The sequence below is a fragment of the Trachypithecus francoisi genome, unplaced genomic scaffold (assembly GCF_009764315.1).
Source record: "Trachypithecus francoisi isolate TF-2019V2 unplaced genomic scaffold, Tfra_2.0 Lachesis_group12, whole genome shotgun sequence".
NCBI lineage: Eukaryota > Metazoa > Chordata > Mammalia > Primates > Cercopithecidae > Trachypithecus > Trachypithecus francoisi.
The window spans coordinates 1,995,324-2,009,336 of NW_022681457.1; the positions used below are offsets into that span (position 1 = coordinate 1,995,324).

At 52.3% G+C, this 14,013-nt stretch overlaps 1 protein-coding gene across 3 annotated transcripts; it reads right to left on the minus strand.

Annotated features, from left to right (window-relative positions):
- Positions 1-975: 975 nt before the first annotated feature.
- On the minus strand, positions 976-6,392 carry GNG8 (G protein subunit gamma 8). Of its 3 annotated transcripts, XM_033223768.1 has the most exons (4): positions 5,643-6,212; positions 3,018-3,272; positions 1,548-1,674; positions 976-1,165 (listed from the first exon to the last, which is right to left on the minus strand). In XM_033223768.1, exons 3-4 carry the CDS (start codon positions 1,629-1,631, stop codon positions 1,037-1,039), a joined length of 213 nt encoding a protein of 70 aa, XP_033079659.1. In that variant the 5' UTR covers positions 1,632-1,674; positions 3,018-3,272; positions 5,643-6,212; the 3' UTR covers positions 976-1,036. The 3 variants fall into 3 exon arrangements, with proteins under 3 accessions (XP_033079659.1, XP_033079661.1, XP_033079660.1); XM_033223770.1 differs by lacking the exons at positions 3,018-3,272; positions 5,643-6,212 and adding an exon at positions 6,309-6,392; XM_033223769.1 differs by lacking the exons at positions 3,018-3,272; positions 5,643-6,212 and having other exon boundaries at positions 1,548-2,477.
- Between the last annotated feature and the right edge of the window lie 7,621 nt (positions 6,393-14,013).

The following is a 14,013-nucleotide window of genomic DNA, read 5'->3' on the forward strand; positions in this document are numbered from 1 at the left end:
CTCCAGAACAGTGACAAAATAAAGGAAGGACAAAGGAATGTACTCTGTTTTATTTTCTTTCCTCTCCCTCCCTCTAGCCATGTTTTATTTTCTTTCCTCTCCCTCCCTCTAGCCATGTTTTATTTTCTTTCCTCTCCCTCCCTCTAGCCATGTTTCTCTCTTCTCTGAGTCCCCAAGTTTTATTACCACCATGTTCCAGCTCAGATGTCACCTTCTCCGGGAAGCACGCTTACCTCCAAGCTGAGTCGTCAGTTCCCTCTGCACTCCCCGACTCAGCACTGCCCACTCTGGGTTTTTACCATGTGGGGACGGGTCTTTCTCTCCCACTGGACTCTGAGCCCCAAGAGGGCGGGGCAGAGCCAGGGCTGTCTTGGTCACAGCCATGTCCCTAGCATTGCCCAACGCTGGTCAGAGAGTAGGTACTCAGGGAGTGTTTGGAAGAGTGAATGAATGAATGAATGAATGAACAAGTGAGCAGAGAAAAAGTGCAGGACTTTAGGACAGAAGCGGGCCTGCGGTACAAGGAAACCAGGTGTGAAAAAAGGAGTCGTTCAGGGGGTGAGAAGTGTGGGATGGGGACTGGGGACCCTAAGAATGTCCATCCCAGTGGGGAGGAGAGGAGAGAGGCTAGTGGAGGGGTTCAGGAAGCACTGGAGTACCCCTGTCAGCGCTCTGTTACCGCCTAGCTTTGCGACTCTGAATAAAGGACTTCCTTTGGCTCAGTTTCCTCATGGGTATCATACAAGTAGTCAGCTGCCTTCTGGGGCCGTCGGGACCATTAAGTTCAGGATCGATCGTGGAGGAGACAGCACTGAATACTCACCTCCTCTGAGGCTTTGGTGGAGTCGTACTCACTCCACGTCCACCCCTACCCCCAACACACACACTCAGAAGGAATGAGAACGGACACAGCTTCCCCCACGGTGGCCCCAAGCTCTGTGCGTACTTCAGTCTCCCTGAAAGCACAGGCACTGCCACAGTTACCAAGTTTATTGGATCCATACTTTGGCAGGGGAGGGTAAGCTGTCTGGAGGGTTCACAGCAGAACACAAAAGAGGCGCTTGTCGCGGAAGGGGTTCTCCGCGGCAGGTACTGGCGTCACCAGCGGGTCATCTTTTGCATGCGTTTCGCAGAAAGCCAGGAGTTCCGCTGCTGCCTGCGACACCTGCGAGCACCCGGGTGGAGATGTCACCGCCCTGCTCGGTTCCTCAGCGCCGCCCACTTAGGCCCCACCTCTTGCCCGGTCCCCTCCTCCACCCTGCCCCGTCTCATACAGGCCCCTCCCCTGTCCTACCCCGCCCCTCGTCCTGGCCCCTCCCCTGTCCTACCCCTCCCCTCGTCCTGGCCCCTCCCCTGTGATGCCCCTCCTCGTCTTGGCCCCGCCCCCTTCCTGCCCCGCCCCTCGTCCTGGCCCCTCCTCCTGCCTGCCCCGCCCCTTACCCAGCCCTCTTCCAGGGGCATCCTTGCACTATGGCTCCGGGCCGACACAGCCCGGGACAGACCGCAGGCCCAGAATCCCCGCCCTGCTCCCCACCCCGACCCAGCACCTTCATGCGGTCGATGTTCACCTCCAGCTTCAGCTGTTCCACCGTCTTGCGGGCCTCGGCAATCTTGGCCATGTTGTTGGACATGGTTGCGGCGGGGAAGGGGTTAAAAGACGCGCGGGAGTTGAGGCTGTGGGAGTAGGTTAGGATACGTCTGGGTCCCGAGGTGGGGGCGAGGGGACGGACCCGGTAACAGGTGCAAGGGTGGAAGGGTGCGCGAATGGGGTGGCCAGGAGCTGGTGGAGGGAGGGACAGATGAGGGGGACAGGAACAAGAGGAGCAATGCAGGGATGCACGGATGGAGGTACCTAAGGCAGGTGGGGAGAGAGCAGGGAGGGGCGAGGGAGGGAAGGAGGGGCGCACAGATGGGAGGCTGAGACAGAAGGACAGGGCCACAGGTGCTGGATCAGAATCCAGGTGTCCTCACCCCCCGGGGGGCAGAGCGAGAGCCAGGAGGGGGGCCCCTCCCCAGGCCAATTAGCGGTGGCTCCAGGGAGAACTGGGAATTAAGATCGCGGCGGGAGGGGCACAGAGGGGGACTCATTAGGGCCTTGGCAGCAGCTGCCCCCTCTGCCCCCCTCAGGGAGCCCCCCCCACCCCAGCCCTGGCCACCTCAAAGGCTCTTCTGCTCATTAGCAGCGAGGGGAGAGGGTTGGGGGAGCCCAACCGAGGAGAGGCCTATCGGATGGACAGAGGGACAACGGGGCGCGCAGAGACAGAGACAAAGTAATGGAGGGAGAGACTGAGGCACTGGAGAAATGAAGAGACGGGGAGGAATAGAGAGAGGGAGAGATTGGGGAAGGAATGAAGTGATGGAGGAGAAAACAGAGGGACAAATGAAGGGGGGAGCAAGGAACAGGGTGATACAAGGCGACTGGCACCGAGGGGACAAAGGGACCGAGGGGACAGAGTAGGGGAGCTGGAGGAAGGGGGTGTGGGGTGGGAGGGAATGGGGACATGAAGGGAGAGGGTGTGGGGTGGGAGAGGATGAGGTGATGGAGGGAGGAGGTGTGGGGTGGAAGAGGATGGAGAGATGGAGGGAGGCGGTGTGGGATGGGAGAGAATGGAGGAGATGGACGGATGGGGTGGGAGAGGATAGGGGTGATGGAGGGAGGGGGTGTGGTGTGGGAGAGGATAGGGGAGATGGAGGGAGGGAGAAAGGAGAGAGAAGGGGAAATGGAGGAAGGGGGGATGGAGGAAAGAGCAGAGAGACAACAAGGGGATAAAGGGACAGAGATGGGGAGATAGAGGGACAGAGGCAAGAAGGGAAGGAAAGAGAGGGAGATGGAGGGGTTGGGGAGAGATGGAACTAGAAAGTGGGAGAGAGGAACACAGCGAGAAACAGGCTGATGAAGACATAGAATTCATTCACTCACTCATTCACTCGTTCATTCAATCATTCGCAGGCGGAGAGACGGTGGCCACGGACCAGGCAAAGGGACCAGCTGTGGGGCCGGGACCGGAGCTTCCTACCTGTTGCTGCTCTGGGCCGGGCTGGCGGCGGTGACAGAGGCTCGGAGGCAGCGTCTGGGTCCCTCCGGCCCGCCCCGCCCCCTCCCCTGGGGCGCAGCCCCTACGGACCCGCCTCCTCCCGGAGCCACGGTCCCCGCCGCCTTGGGGCTGCCTCTCTGGGCCCTCTCTCTTCCCTGTCAGTCCTGTCTTTGTCCCCCTCCCTGTGTCTCTGCCGCTGCTGTCCTCTTGTGGGACTCTGTGCCTCTCTCACACTCACTAGAAAAGACAGTCTGTCTAGGTGGGTCTTGGCCCTCGCTGCATTTAATCCACAGTCACACAAACCTCTCCAGTGTGTCCCACAGAGCCTCTCACTCAGCCACACTCGCCACCTCAGTGTCACCCCCCAGCCTCATGCTCACTGTCCCTCATACAGACACAAACTGTCTTGCCCTGTCACATGGTAGCACCACACAACCTCATGAATGACCTTGCTCAACACAACCTCACACGGTCGCCCCAAATGCCACACACAGCCACCAACAATGGCAGCCCCAGGGGCTACACAGTCAGATAAATTATCAGAGCCCCAAACGTACCAGCAGTTTGCCACAGTGTCACATATAATGTCTTCAAATGTCACACACATTTGCATGCTTTTTTTTTTTTTTTTTAATACTGAGTCTCACTCTGTTGCCCAGGCTGGAGTGCAGTGGCGTGATCTTGGCTCACTGCAACCTCCGCCTCCTGGGTCCAAGCCATTTTCCTGCCTCAGCCTCCTGAGTAGCTGGGATTACAGGTGCCTGCCACCACTCCCGGCTAATTGTTGCTTTTTGTAGAGACAGGGTCTCACAATGTTGGCCAGGCTGGTCTCAAACTCCTGACCTCAGGTCATCCACCCGCCTCGGCCTCCCAAAGTGCTGGGATTACAGGTGTGAGCCACCGCGCCTGGCCTTGCATGCCATTTAAACTTCTCTCTCAGTTTCACACCCTGTCCCAGTCTCACACTTTCTGTGTCTCATTGTGGCATGCAGTTACCCATGCAACCTGTCAAGTACACACTGTTTTATAGTATTTCATAGTAACACCCAGTTGCCTGTCCAGTGACACCCATGGAAGGCCACACACATTCTCACACAGTCTCCTGGTGTCACACGCATCTGACACATTCCCTTCATACACAGTCCGTCCCTGTCACACACACGCACCCCATCTCCTGGTGTCATACCTAGCTACCCACGATGGCTCAGTGTCTCACAGAGTCCCACACAGTCTCACAGCGTTTCACACACTCACTCCAGCCTCTCCATCATCTCTTGCCTTCTACACACAAGGCCTCCCTCACACTCTCGCTTCCGAGTGCCCTGCACAGCCGCACACTCGCACGCACTGTCACAACACTGCCATCTCTCACGAGCTCAGTGTCACACATAGTCACACAGTTTTGTTTTGTTTTTTGAGACAGGGTCTCTCTCTCTCTGTCACCCAGGCTGGAGTGCAGTGGCGTGATCTTAGCTCACTGCAGCCTCCACCTCCCAGGCTCAAGCGATCCTCTCACCTCAGCCTCCGAGTAGCTGGGACCACAGAGGTGCATAACCACACCTGGTGAACTTCTTTTATTTTTATTTCGGTAGAGACAGCGTGGGAAGGGGTCTCCCTATGTTGCCCAGGCTGGTCTCAAAGTCCTGGCCTCAAGGGATCCTCCCACCTCAGCCCCCCAAAAGTGCCAGGATTGCAGCAATGTGCCCGGATCATGCACTTTTTCATAAGCCATACACAGTGTGGCCGACAAAGACTGATGCTCACTCCGTCTGTCCCACCTCATGAGAGGCCTTCTGTGTGCCTCTCATGACACCTGTCCACACCACCTCTCAGTGTACGCCAGTCATCAGCCTCACTCCCTCTCACACAGAATCTGCTTGTGTGACACACACAGCACCATATGCTCACCATGTTGCACACAGCCACACACACTGCCCCCTCACACGCACCGTCACACACAATCTCTCACTCCCACATATGGTCTCTCAATGTCCCATACAGAGCCCCAAAGAGTGTCTCTCCCACACCCGATCACACACAACCTTTCATCAGCACACACAGTCACCCACAATCTCTCATCATCACCAGTAATTTTACAGTGTCACAGTCAGCGACATGTCATCTCTGACATATGCAGTCCCACTCAGTCTCTCCTTGTCGCACATAATCTCACATCAATCAGTCACACACAGACTCCCAGCACCACACACCATCTCACCAATACACCACGGCAGTACACACTCATGGTGTCCTAGTTCTGGCATCACACAGCATCTCACAGCAGTCCACACTCACACAGTTTCCTAGAGTCGCACACCATCTCACAGCAGTACATACAGATCTCCTGGAGTCACACACCATCGCAGCAGTACATACTCGCACACTCTCCAGATGTCGCAAGCCATCTCCCGGCAGTACACACTCACACAGTTTCCTGCCATTGCACACCATCTCCCGGCAGTACACCCTCACACAGTGTCCTGGCGTCACACACCATCTCACAGCAGTATACACACACAGATCTCCTGGAGTCACACACCATCACGGCAGTGCACACTCACACACTCTCCAGATGTCGCACGCCGTCTCCCGGCAGTACACACTCACACAGCCTCCAGGTGTCACACGCCATTTCCCGGTGTCACCGCGAACACCAGCGTCCCCCGCTCCCCAGCACTCCCCTTCTAGCGCGCCCACGCAGCCCCTGCCGGCCACATGAGGGCGCGCGCAGCACGCCCAGGCGCCCACCCTGCCCCGCGAGACCACAGGAGGAGGTGGCCACAGGGAGGAGGGCCCGGCGGGAGATGAAGGGGAGACTCGGGACCAGAGGAAGCTCGGCAGGGAGCCAGGGACCGGAGGGAGAGGACAGGAAATGGACGCAGAGAAATTCACAGACAGGGGAGGGAGATGCAGGGAGAGTCAGAGAGACACAGGGGGCTATAGGGACACAGATTTAGAGAGGTAGCGAGCTAGGGACTCAGAGAGGCAGAGACGGGGAGGGCGCTGCCGAGAGAGAGACACGAGAGGCAGAGACAGACAGGACACAGAGAGACAGGGGGTAGGAGAGAGACACCCAAGCCGAAACGCAGAGTCAGAGACAGGGATGAAGACACAGACACACAGAGATGGAGGCAGAGGCGGCCAGAGAGACAAAGAGATGCACAGAGGGCGCCTTCCAGTGGGGACCCGACGACGGAGGCGGGGCCTGCAGAGGCGCGACCGAAGGGGAGGGGTCCGGGGCGGGATTTCTAAGGGGCGTGTCCCTCGGTGTACCCGGGGGCGTGTCCCGATGGATGGGGCTTGGGGTTCTTTCTGGACCTGGAGAAGGCGGGAGCCCTAGGAAGAGGTGGAGGTGGGGAGGAGCGTCTTTACTGCGGACAGCCCACCCTAACTCGGCTTTCACTGCCTGGACAGGGAAGGCAGATGGGCGGGAAGGGGACCCCGACCCGAGTCCCTGGTAGAGATTTGGTCTCGGATCCTAGCTCCCCTCCCCACTCCCCTTGTGGGCTCAACGGGGCCAGATAGAGGAGAGAGATCAAGCCCACATCTGGAAAGCATCAGGCGCGCCGGACGTGCCAGGGCCCCAGGCCCGGCTGCGGAAGAGGGGAGGAGAGCCAAGGCGCTCCCCGCCCCCCCATCGGGGTCCGCCGGCGCCGAGGAGGGGCCTGGGCGTGTGCCGAGCCTCTGCGCCTCTCGCAGCTGGTTTCCATCAGCAGTCTGGCCTGGGCAGCCCCCGAGGAGGAAACCCAGCTCAGAGCGGGGGAAGACAGGGTGACGATCCAGTCTTCCCTCCTGCTCCTCCACGGCGGCCAGAAGCTGGGGGATGGGGGAGACAGACAGACAGACACTGCCTGCTGCGAGCGCAGCCTCCGTTCCTCTCCCGAGGTGCAGACCGCGGCAGATGATCTCAGTCCCTGCCCTGTGCCCCAGCCTCATGACAACTTAGCGCTTGAAGGCATTACAGTCCCCATTTTTTGGAGGAGGAGGAAACTGAGGCCCTGGATTCGGATTCCGTTCTGAGGTTATTTATTCAAGAAATCATCAACAAATGGCAAGAGAGAATTCCAGGATCCAATACCCAACCGCCTGGGCGTTTAGAGGGTCTCTCAAACTCAACGCATCCAATACTGAGCTGATTCCATCGACCACATTCGCTCTTACTTCAGGCTTACCCATCTCAAGTGATGATAAACTTTTGAGTTTTTGTTGTTGTTTTGAAACAGGGTCTTGCCTGTCGCCCAGGCTGGAGTGCAGTGGTGTAATCATAGTTCACTGCAGCCTGAACTCCTGGGCTCAAGTGATCCTCCTGCCTCAGCCTCCCCAGTAACTGGGGCTACAGGCGTGCACAACCACAAACGGCTTTTTTTTTTTTTTCAGAGTCTCACTTTGTCATCCATGCTGGTATACAGTGGCGCAATCTTGTCTCACTGCAACCTCCGCCTCCCAAGCTCAAGCAATTCTCATGCCTCAGCCCCCTGAGTAGCTGGGATTACAGGCATGCACCACCAACCCAGCTACGTTTTTGTATTTTTATAGAGACGGGATTTCATCATGATGGCCAGGCTGGTCTCAAACTTTGGCCTCAAGTGATCCACCCGCCTCGGCCTCCCAAAGTGCTGGGATTACAGGCGTGAGCCACTGTGCCCGGCCTAACTTTTTATTTCTTTTAGAGGCAGGGTCTTGCTATGTTGCTCAGGCTGGTCTTGAACTGTGAGCCACCGCACTCGGGCTGTGGTCATCCTTGACTCCCTTCCTTCTCTCACACTCCACAAGTCACCCAGCAAGACATCCTGTTAGCTCTATCTTCGAAGCAACTCCAGAATCCAATCCCTCTCACTTCCTCCGCAGTCCCCACTTGGGTCCAGACACCATTCCCTCCTGCTTGGAGTATTACAGTGACCTCTGCATTGACCGCCTGTCTTCTCCCTGTCAGCCTGTTTCCCGCAGAGCAGCCAAAAGGACCCTGTTTCAAACTGTCCCCATATAATAGCAAGTGGGCATGTGGAGCAATCTGAACCCTCATATGCTGGTGGAGATGTAAAATGGTGAAGTCACTTTAGGAAACGACCTGGCAGGCCGGGTGCAGAGGCTCATGCCTGTAATCCCAGCACTTTAGGAGGCCGAGGTGGGCAGATCACTTGAGGTCAGTAGTTCAAGAGCAGCCTGGGCAACATAGTGAAACCCTGTCTCTACTAAAAATGCAAAAATTAGCCGAGCGTGGTGGTGCACGCCTGTGATCCCAGCTACTTAGGAGGCCGAGACAGAAGAATTGCTTGAACCTGGCAGGTGAAGGTTGCAGTGAGCCAAGATTGCACCACGGCATTCCAGCTTGGGTGACAGAGCAAGACTCTGTGTCAAAAAAACAAAACAAAACAAAAACTTGGCAGTTCCTCAAAAGGTTAAACATAGAGTTAACATATGACCCAGCAATTCCACCCCTAGGTGTATACCCAAGAGCAATAAAAACATACAAAATCTTATATAAAAATGTTCACAGAAGCAATTTTCATCATAGCCCAAAGTGGAAACAATACACGTTCATCAACTTATGTATGGACAAATGGAATGTGGTCTCTCCAGACAATGGACTATCAATCATTTGTCAATAAAAGGAAATGAAGTACTAATACCTGCTACAACATGGATGAAAGTTGGAAATAGTATGCTGGCTGGGCACGGTGGGTCACGCCTGTCACCCCAGCACTTTGGGAGGCCGAGGCGGGCAAGTTGCTTGAGCCCAGAAGTTCAAGACTAGCCTGGATAACATGGCAAAACTCTCTCTCTACAAAAAATATCAAAAAATTAGCCAGGCGTGGTGGCATGTAGCTGCAGTCTCAGCTTCCCAGGAGGCTGAGGTGGGAGGATCACCTGAACCCAGGAGGTGGAGGCTGCAGGGAGCCGTGATTGCACCACTACTCTCCAACTTGGGCTAAGTGAAAGAAGCCAGTCACTAAAGGTCACATATTATATGATTCCATTTATACGATATGTCCAGAACTAGCAAATCTATAGAAGGCAAAAGTAGATTACTGGATGCCAGGGGCTGGGAAGGTTGGAGGATGGCAGCTGTGGGGCAGGGTTTCTTTAGGTGGTGATGGAAATGTTTTAGAATTCATTGTGGTGATATTTGCATAACTCTGTGAATATACTAAAATACTTTTTGTTTTCTTTTTTTGAGACTGAGTACTGTTCTGTTTCCCAGACTGAAGTGTAGTGGCGCCATCTTGGCTCACTGCAACTTCTGCCTCCGGAGTTCCAGCGAATCTCCCACCTCAGCCTCCTTAGTAGCTAAGATTACAGGCATGCACCACCACGCCCAGCTAATTTTTTTTTGTATTTTTAGTAGAGATGGGGTTTCACTATGTTGGCCAGGCTGGTCTTGAACCCCTGACCTCAAATGATCTGCCCACCTCAGCCTCCCAAAGTGCTGGGATTCCAGGCATGAGCCACCAAGCCTGGCCACTAAAATACTGACTGTCTTTTATATTCAATATATTAAAAACCATTGAATTGTATACTTTACATGGGTAAATTTTATGGTAGGTGAATATATTTCAATACAGCTATTAACCCTCCCCCGCCCCCCCAAAAAAAAAACTTTAAAAACTAAGTCTTTTTTATGCTCAGAATTCTCCCATGGGTGCCAGGAAGTTAAAACCAAAATCCCCACCATGGCCCATGAAGCCCCCACGATGTGACAGTCCCTACCTCCCCTCTTTTTCACCTCCCCACTCCAGCTGGCCTCCTTGCTGGTTTTTTTTTTTTTTTTTGAGATGGAGTCTCGCTCTGTCGCCCAGGCTGGAGTGCAGTGGCGCGATCTCGGCTCGCTGCAAGCTCCGCCTCCCGAGTTTACGCCATTCTCCTGCCTCAGCCTCCCCAGTAGCTGGGACTACAGGCACCCACCACCTCGCCTGGCTAGTTTTTTGTATTTTTTTAGTAGAGATGGGGTTTCACTGTGTTCGCCAGGATGGTCTCGATCTCCTGACCTCGTGATCCGCCCGTCTCAGCCTCCCAAAGTGCTGGGATTACAGGCTTGAGCCACAGCGCCCGGTCCTCCTTGCTGTTTTGTCAACAGGTCTCTGTTCAAATGTTATCTTCTCAATTAGACCATTCTTTTTTTTTTTTTTTTTTTTTTTTTTTTAATACAGAGTCTTGCTCTGTCACCCAGGCTGGAGTGCAATGGCACGATCTCAGCTCACTGCAACCTCTGCCTCCTGGGTACAAGCAATTATCCTGCCTCAGCCTCCCGAGTAGCTGGGACAACAGGCACATGCCACCACACCTGGCTAACTTTTGTATTTTTAGTAGAGATGGAGTTTCCCCATGTTGGCCAGGGTGGTCTCAAACTCCTGACCTCAGGTGATTTACCTGCCTTGGCCTCCCAAAGTGCTGGGATTACAGGCGTAAGCCACTATCTTCTCAATTAGGCCATTCTTGATCACTCTACTTAAAATTACACACTCCCTTGGCTGGGCACACTGGCTCATGCCTGTAATCCCAACACTTTGGGAGGCTTAGGCAGGAGGATTGCTTGAGACTAGGAGTTGGAGACCAGCCTGGGCAACATGGCGAGATCCTGTCTCTACAAAAAAATTAAAAATTAGTCATGCACGGTGGTGTGTGCCTGTAGTCCAAGCTACTTGGGAGGCTGAAGCAGAAGGATCCCTTTAACCCAGGAGGTCAAGGTTGTAGTGAGCCATGGTTATGCCACTGCACTCCAGCCTGGGTGACAAAGTGAGACCGTATCTCAAAAAATAATAAATAAAATTACAAACTCCCCTGCTTCACCACCCCACCCAATCCCCTCATATCTCTGCTCAGTTTTTCCCTGTAGTCATCACCTTTAGCAAACTATAGAATGTATATATTATGGTACCACCACCACCACCCCCGCCCCCAGCTTCCCTCTTTGTGACTCATTCCTGGTGTATCCTTTTTAAGATCATGGGTCCAGTAAATAGACCATGTAGGGCACTAAGGCCATGAACTCTGAAAATAGTCTGCCTGAATGTGAATCCTGGCTTTGCCACCTATGAGCTTCAAATACATTTTTATTTGTTTGTTTTTGAGATGGAGTTTTGCTCGTCACCCAGGCTGCAGTCCAGTGGCACGATTTCGGCTCACTACAACCTCTGCCTCCCAGGTTCAAGTGATTCTCCTGCCTCAGCCTCCCAAGTAGCTGAGATTACAGGTGCCCACCACCACACCCAGCTAATTTTTAAATTATTAGTGGAGATGGGGTTTCACCACATTGGCCAGGCTGGTCTCGAATTCCTGACCTCGTGAGACGTGCCTTTCACCTTCCACCATGATTGTGAGCCCGCCCCCCTTGGCCAGCCACATGGAACTGTGAGTCTATGAAGTCTGTTTTTCTTTATAAATTACCCAGTCTCAGGTTATTCCTTTATCAGCAGCATGAAAACAGACTAATACAGGTGGAAAAGATTAAATGAGTCAATGTGTGTAAAGTGGTGGGAATAGAGTCCAGCACGCCATAAGTGCTCAAATAAGTGTTAGCTGTTATTTTTTGTAAGCATTAAAATCTTAAAAGCCCATCCATATTTACTTCAACCATTTCAGCCACTAAGTGACCTGTGTAGTCCTAGACAAGTCTCTTCTCCTTTCTGACTTCCGTTGCCCGTTTTATGGAATGAAGTTGGAGTAATGGTTCCCAAGGGCCTGCCAAGCAATAGCTTTTCCTGGAAAACTTTTAAAAATAACTTTTATTCATTATTATTCTAAGTAAAACATAGGTTTATCCCTTACCCTACCCCCACCATAGAAGATCCGTAGGGCAGGGGTTTACTTTCTGTTTTGTCCCCTGCTCTAACCCCAGTGCCTGGCTGGGCACTGAAGATACAGGTGAACGCAGCAGGCCTGGTCCCTGCTCTTTCCGAGCTCAAAGGGAGGTAGATCTACCCATGTAGACTCAAATGTCAAAGCAGCAACAAACACCCATCCTTCTGACTGTGGAATCAGGTGGGGGCTGGGTCCTAGCCCTGGATTCCCCTTGCTATGTGACCAGGGCAAGTAATGGCCCCTCTCTAAGCCTCCATTTACCCACCTAAGAACTGAGTATAATTTTACATATCAAACAAAAGAACAGGACGAGCACAGTGGTTCATGCCTGAAATTCTAACACTTTGGGTGGCCAAGGTGCAAGGATTGCTTGAAGCCAAGAATTCAAGGCTAGCCTGGGCAACACAGTGAGAGTTCATCTCTACAAAAAATGGGAAAATTAGCCAGGCATTGTGGTGCACACCTGTAGTCCCAGCTGCTTGCGGGGGTTGAGGTGGGAGGATTGCTAAAGCCCAGGATTTTGAGGCTGCAGTGAGCTATACCACTGCACTACAGTCTGGGTGACAGATCAGGACCCTGTCTCAAAAATAATAATAAAAAATAAGGAAGGAAGGAAGGAGAGTAAAAAGAAATTCACATAAGAGGAAATACAAGAGCCAATAAGCACATAAAACTATGTGTTACATCAAGGAAAAGGGAGGAAATGTGCTAAAACAGAACACAGTTTCTCCCCATAAGATTTGCAAAATGAAAATGATCAATAGCATCTATCGTTTGGTGAAGGGGTAGAAAACAGACATCTGAAAAACTGCTGTTAGAAATGTCAGTTGGGGGCAGTGCTAATGGAAGGAAGTGTGGCAGTTTCCATTAAAAGTTCTTACATGGGCATACTGTTAATGACCAAGCAACTCTATTTCTAGGAATGGGTCCTACAAAAATACACACAGATATGCACAAAGAGGCAAATACAAGGATATTACTGTAGCAAGATTCACAATAGCAAAATAATTGGAGAGCTGAAATATAGGGTTAGATTATGAGAATCCCCATAATGGAGAGAAGCTGGGGGCGGGGGTGGTGGTGGTGGTACCGTAATATATACATTCTACAGTTTGCTAAAGGTGATGACTATAGGGAAAAACTGAGCAGAGGTATGAGGGGATTGGGTGGGGTGGTGAAGCAGGGGAGTTTGTAATTTTATTTATTTTTTCTTTTCTTCTTCTTTTTTTTGAGATGGAGTCTCACTCTGTCACCCAGGCTGGAGTGCAGTGCTGCGATCCCAGCTCACTACAACCTACACGTCCCAGGTTCAAGCGATTCTTCTGCCTCAGCCTTCCGAGTAGCTGGGACTATAGGCACATGCCACCATGCCCGGTTAATTTTTGTATTTTTAGTAGAGACAGGGTTTTGCCATGTTGGCCAGGCTGGTCTCGAACTCCTGACCTCAGGTGATTCACCTGCCTTGGCCTCCCAGGATGCTGGGATTACAGGTGTGAGCCACTTCGCCTAGCCATAATAGATTTATATGCACCTAGAATAATGTTACCTAAATTTAGATGAAATGAGTCAGACATGGTGGCTCACATCTGTAATCCTAAGATTTTGGGAGGCCAAGGCAGGAGGATCACTTCAGCCTACGAGTTCAAGACCAGCCTGGGCAACATAAGGAGACCCCATCTCTACAAAAAGTTTGAAAATAGCTGGGCAGGGTGGTAAGTACCTGTGGTCCCAGCTACTCAGGAGGCTGAAGTGGGAGGATTGTTTGAGCCTGAGGGGTTGATGCTGCAGTGAGTCACGATCACACCACTGCTCTCCAGCCTGGGTAATAGAGCAAGACCCCACCTCAAAAAAGAAAAGAAAAAAATAAGTAGATTTAGATGAAATGGACAAATTCTTAGATGAATAGGGCCTAGCAAAACTGACACAAGAAAAAATAGAAAACCTAACTAGTACCATAACTATCAAAGAAATTCAATCCTTAATTTAAACCCTCCCCATAAAGAAATCTCCAGGCACAGATGATTTCACACAAAGTGATAAACACTGCATACATATAGTTCAATTTATGTAAATATACAATTTCACACATATATTACATATATAACTATATGTATATTCATACATATATATTTATATAGTTATTTAGATTCATATATGTATGCAAACACATAAAGAAACA

Coding starts and splice junctions, on each gene's coding strand:
- GNG8 (XM_033223770.1), bottom strand. CDS start 1,631: ATGTCCAACAACATGGCCAAGATTGCCGAGGCCCGCAAGACGGTGGAA. Junction 1,166..1,547: donor TGAACATCGACCGCATGAAG/GTGCTGGGTCGG, acceptor GGGTGCTCGCAG/GTGTCGCAGGCAGCAGCGGA.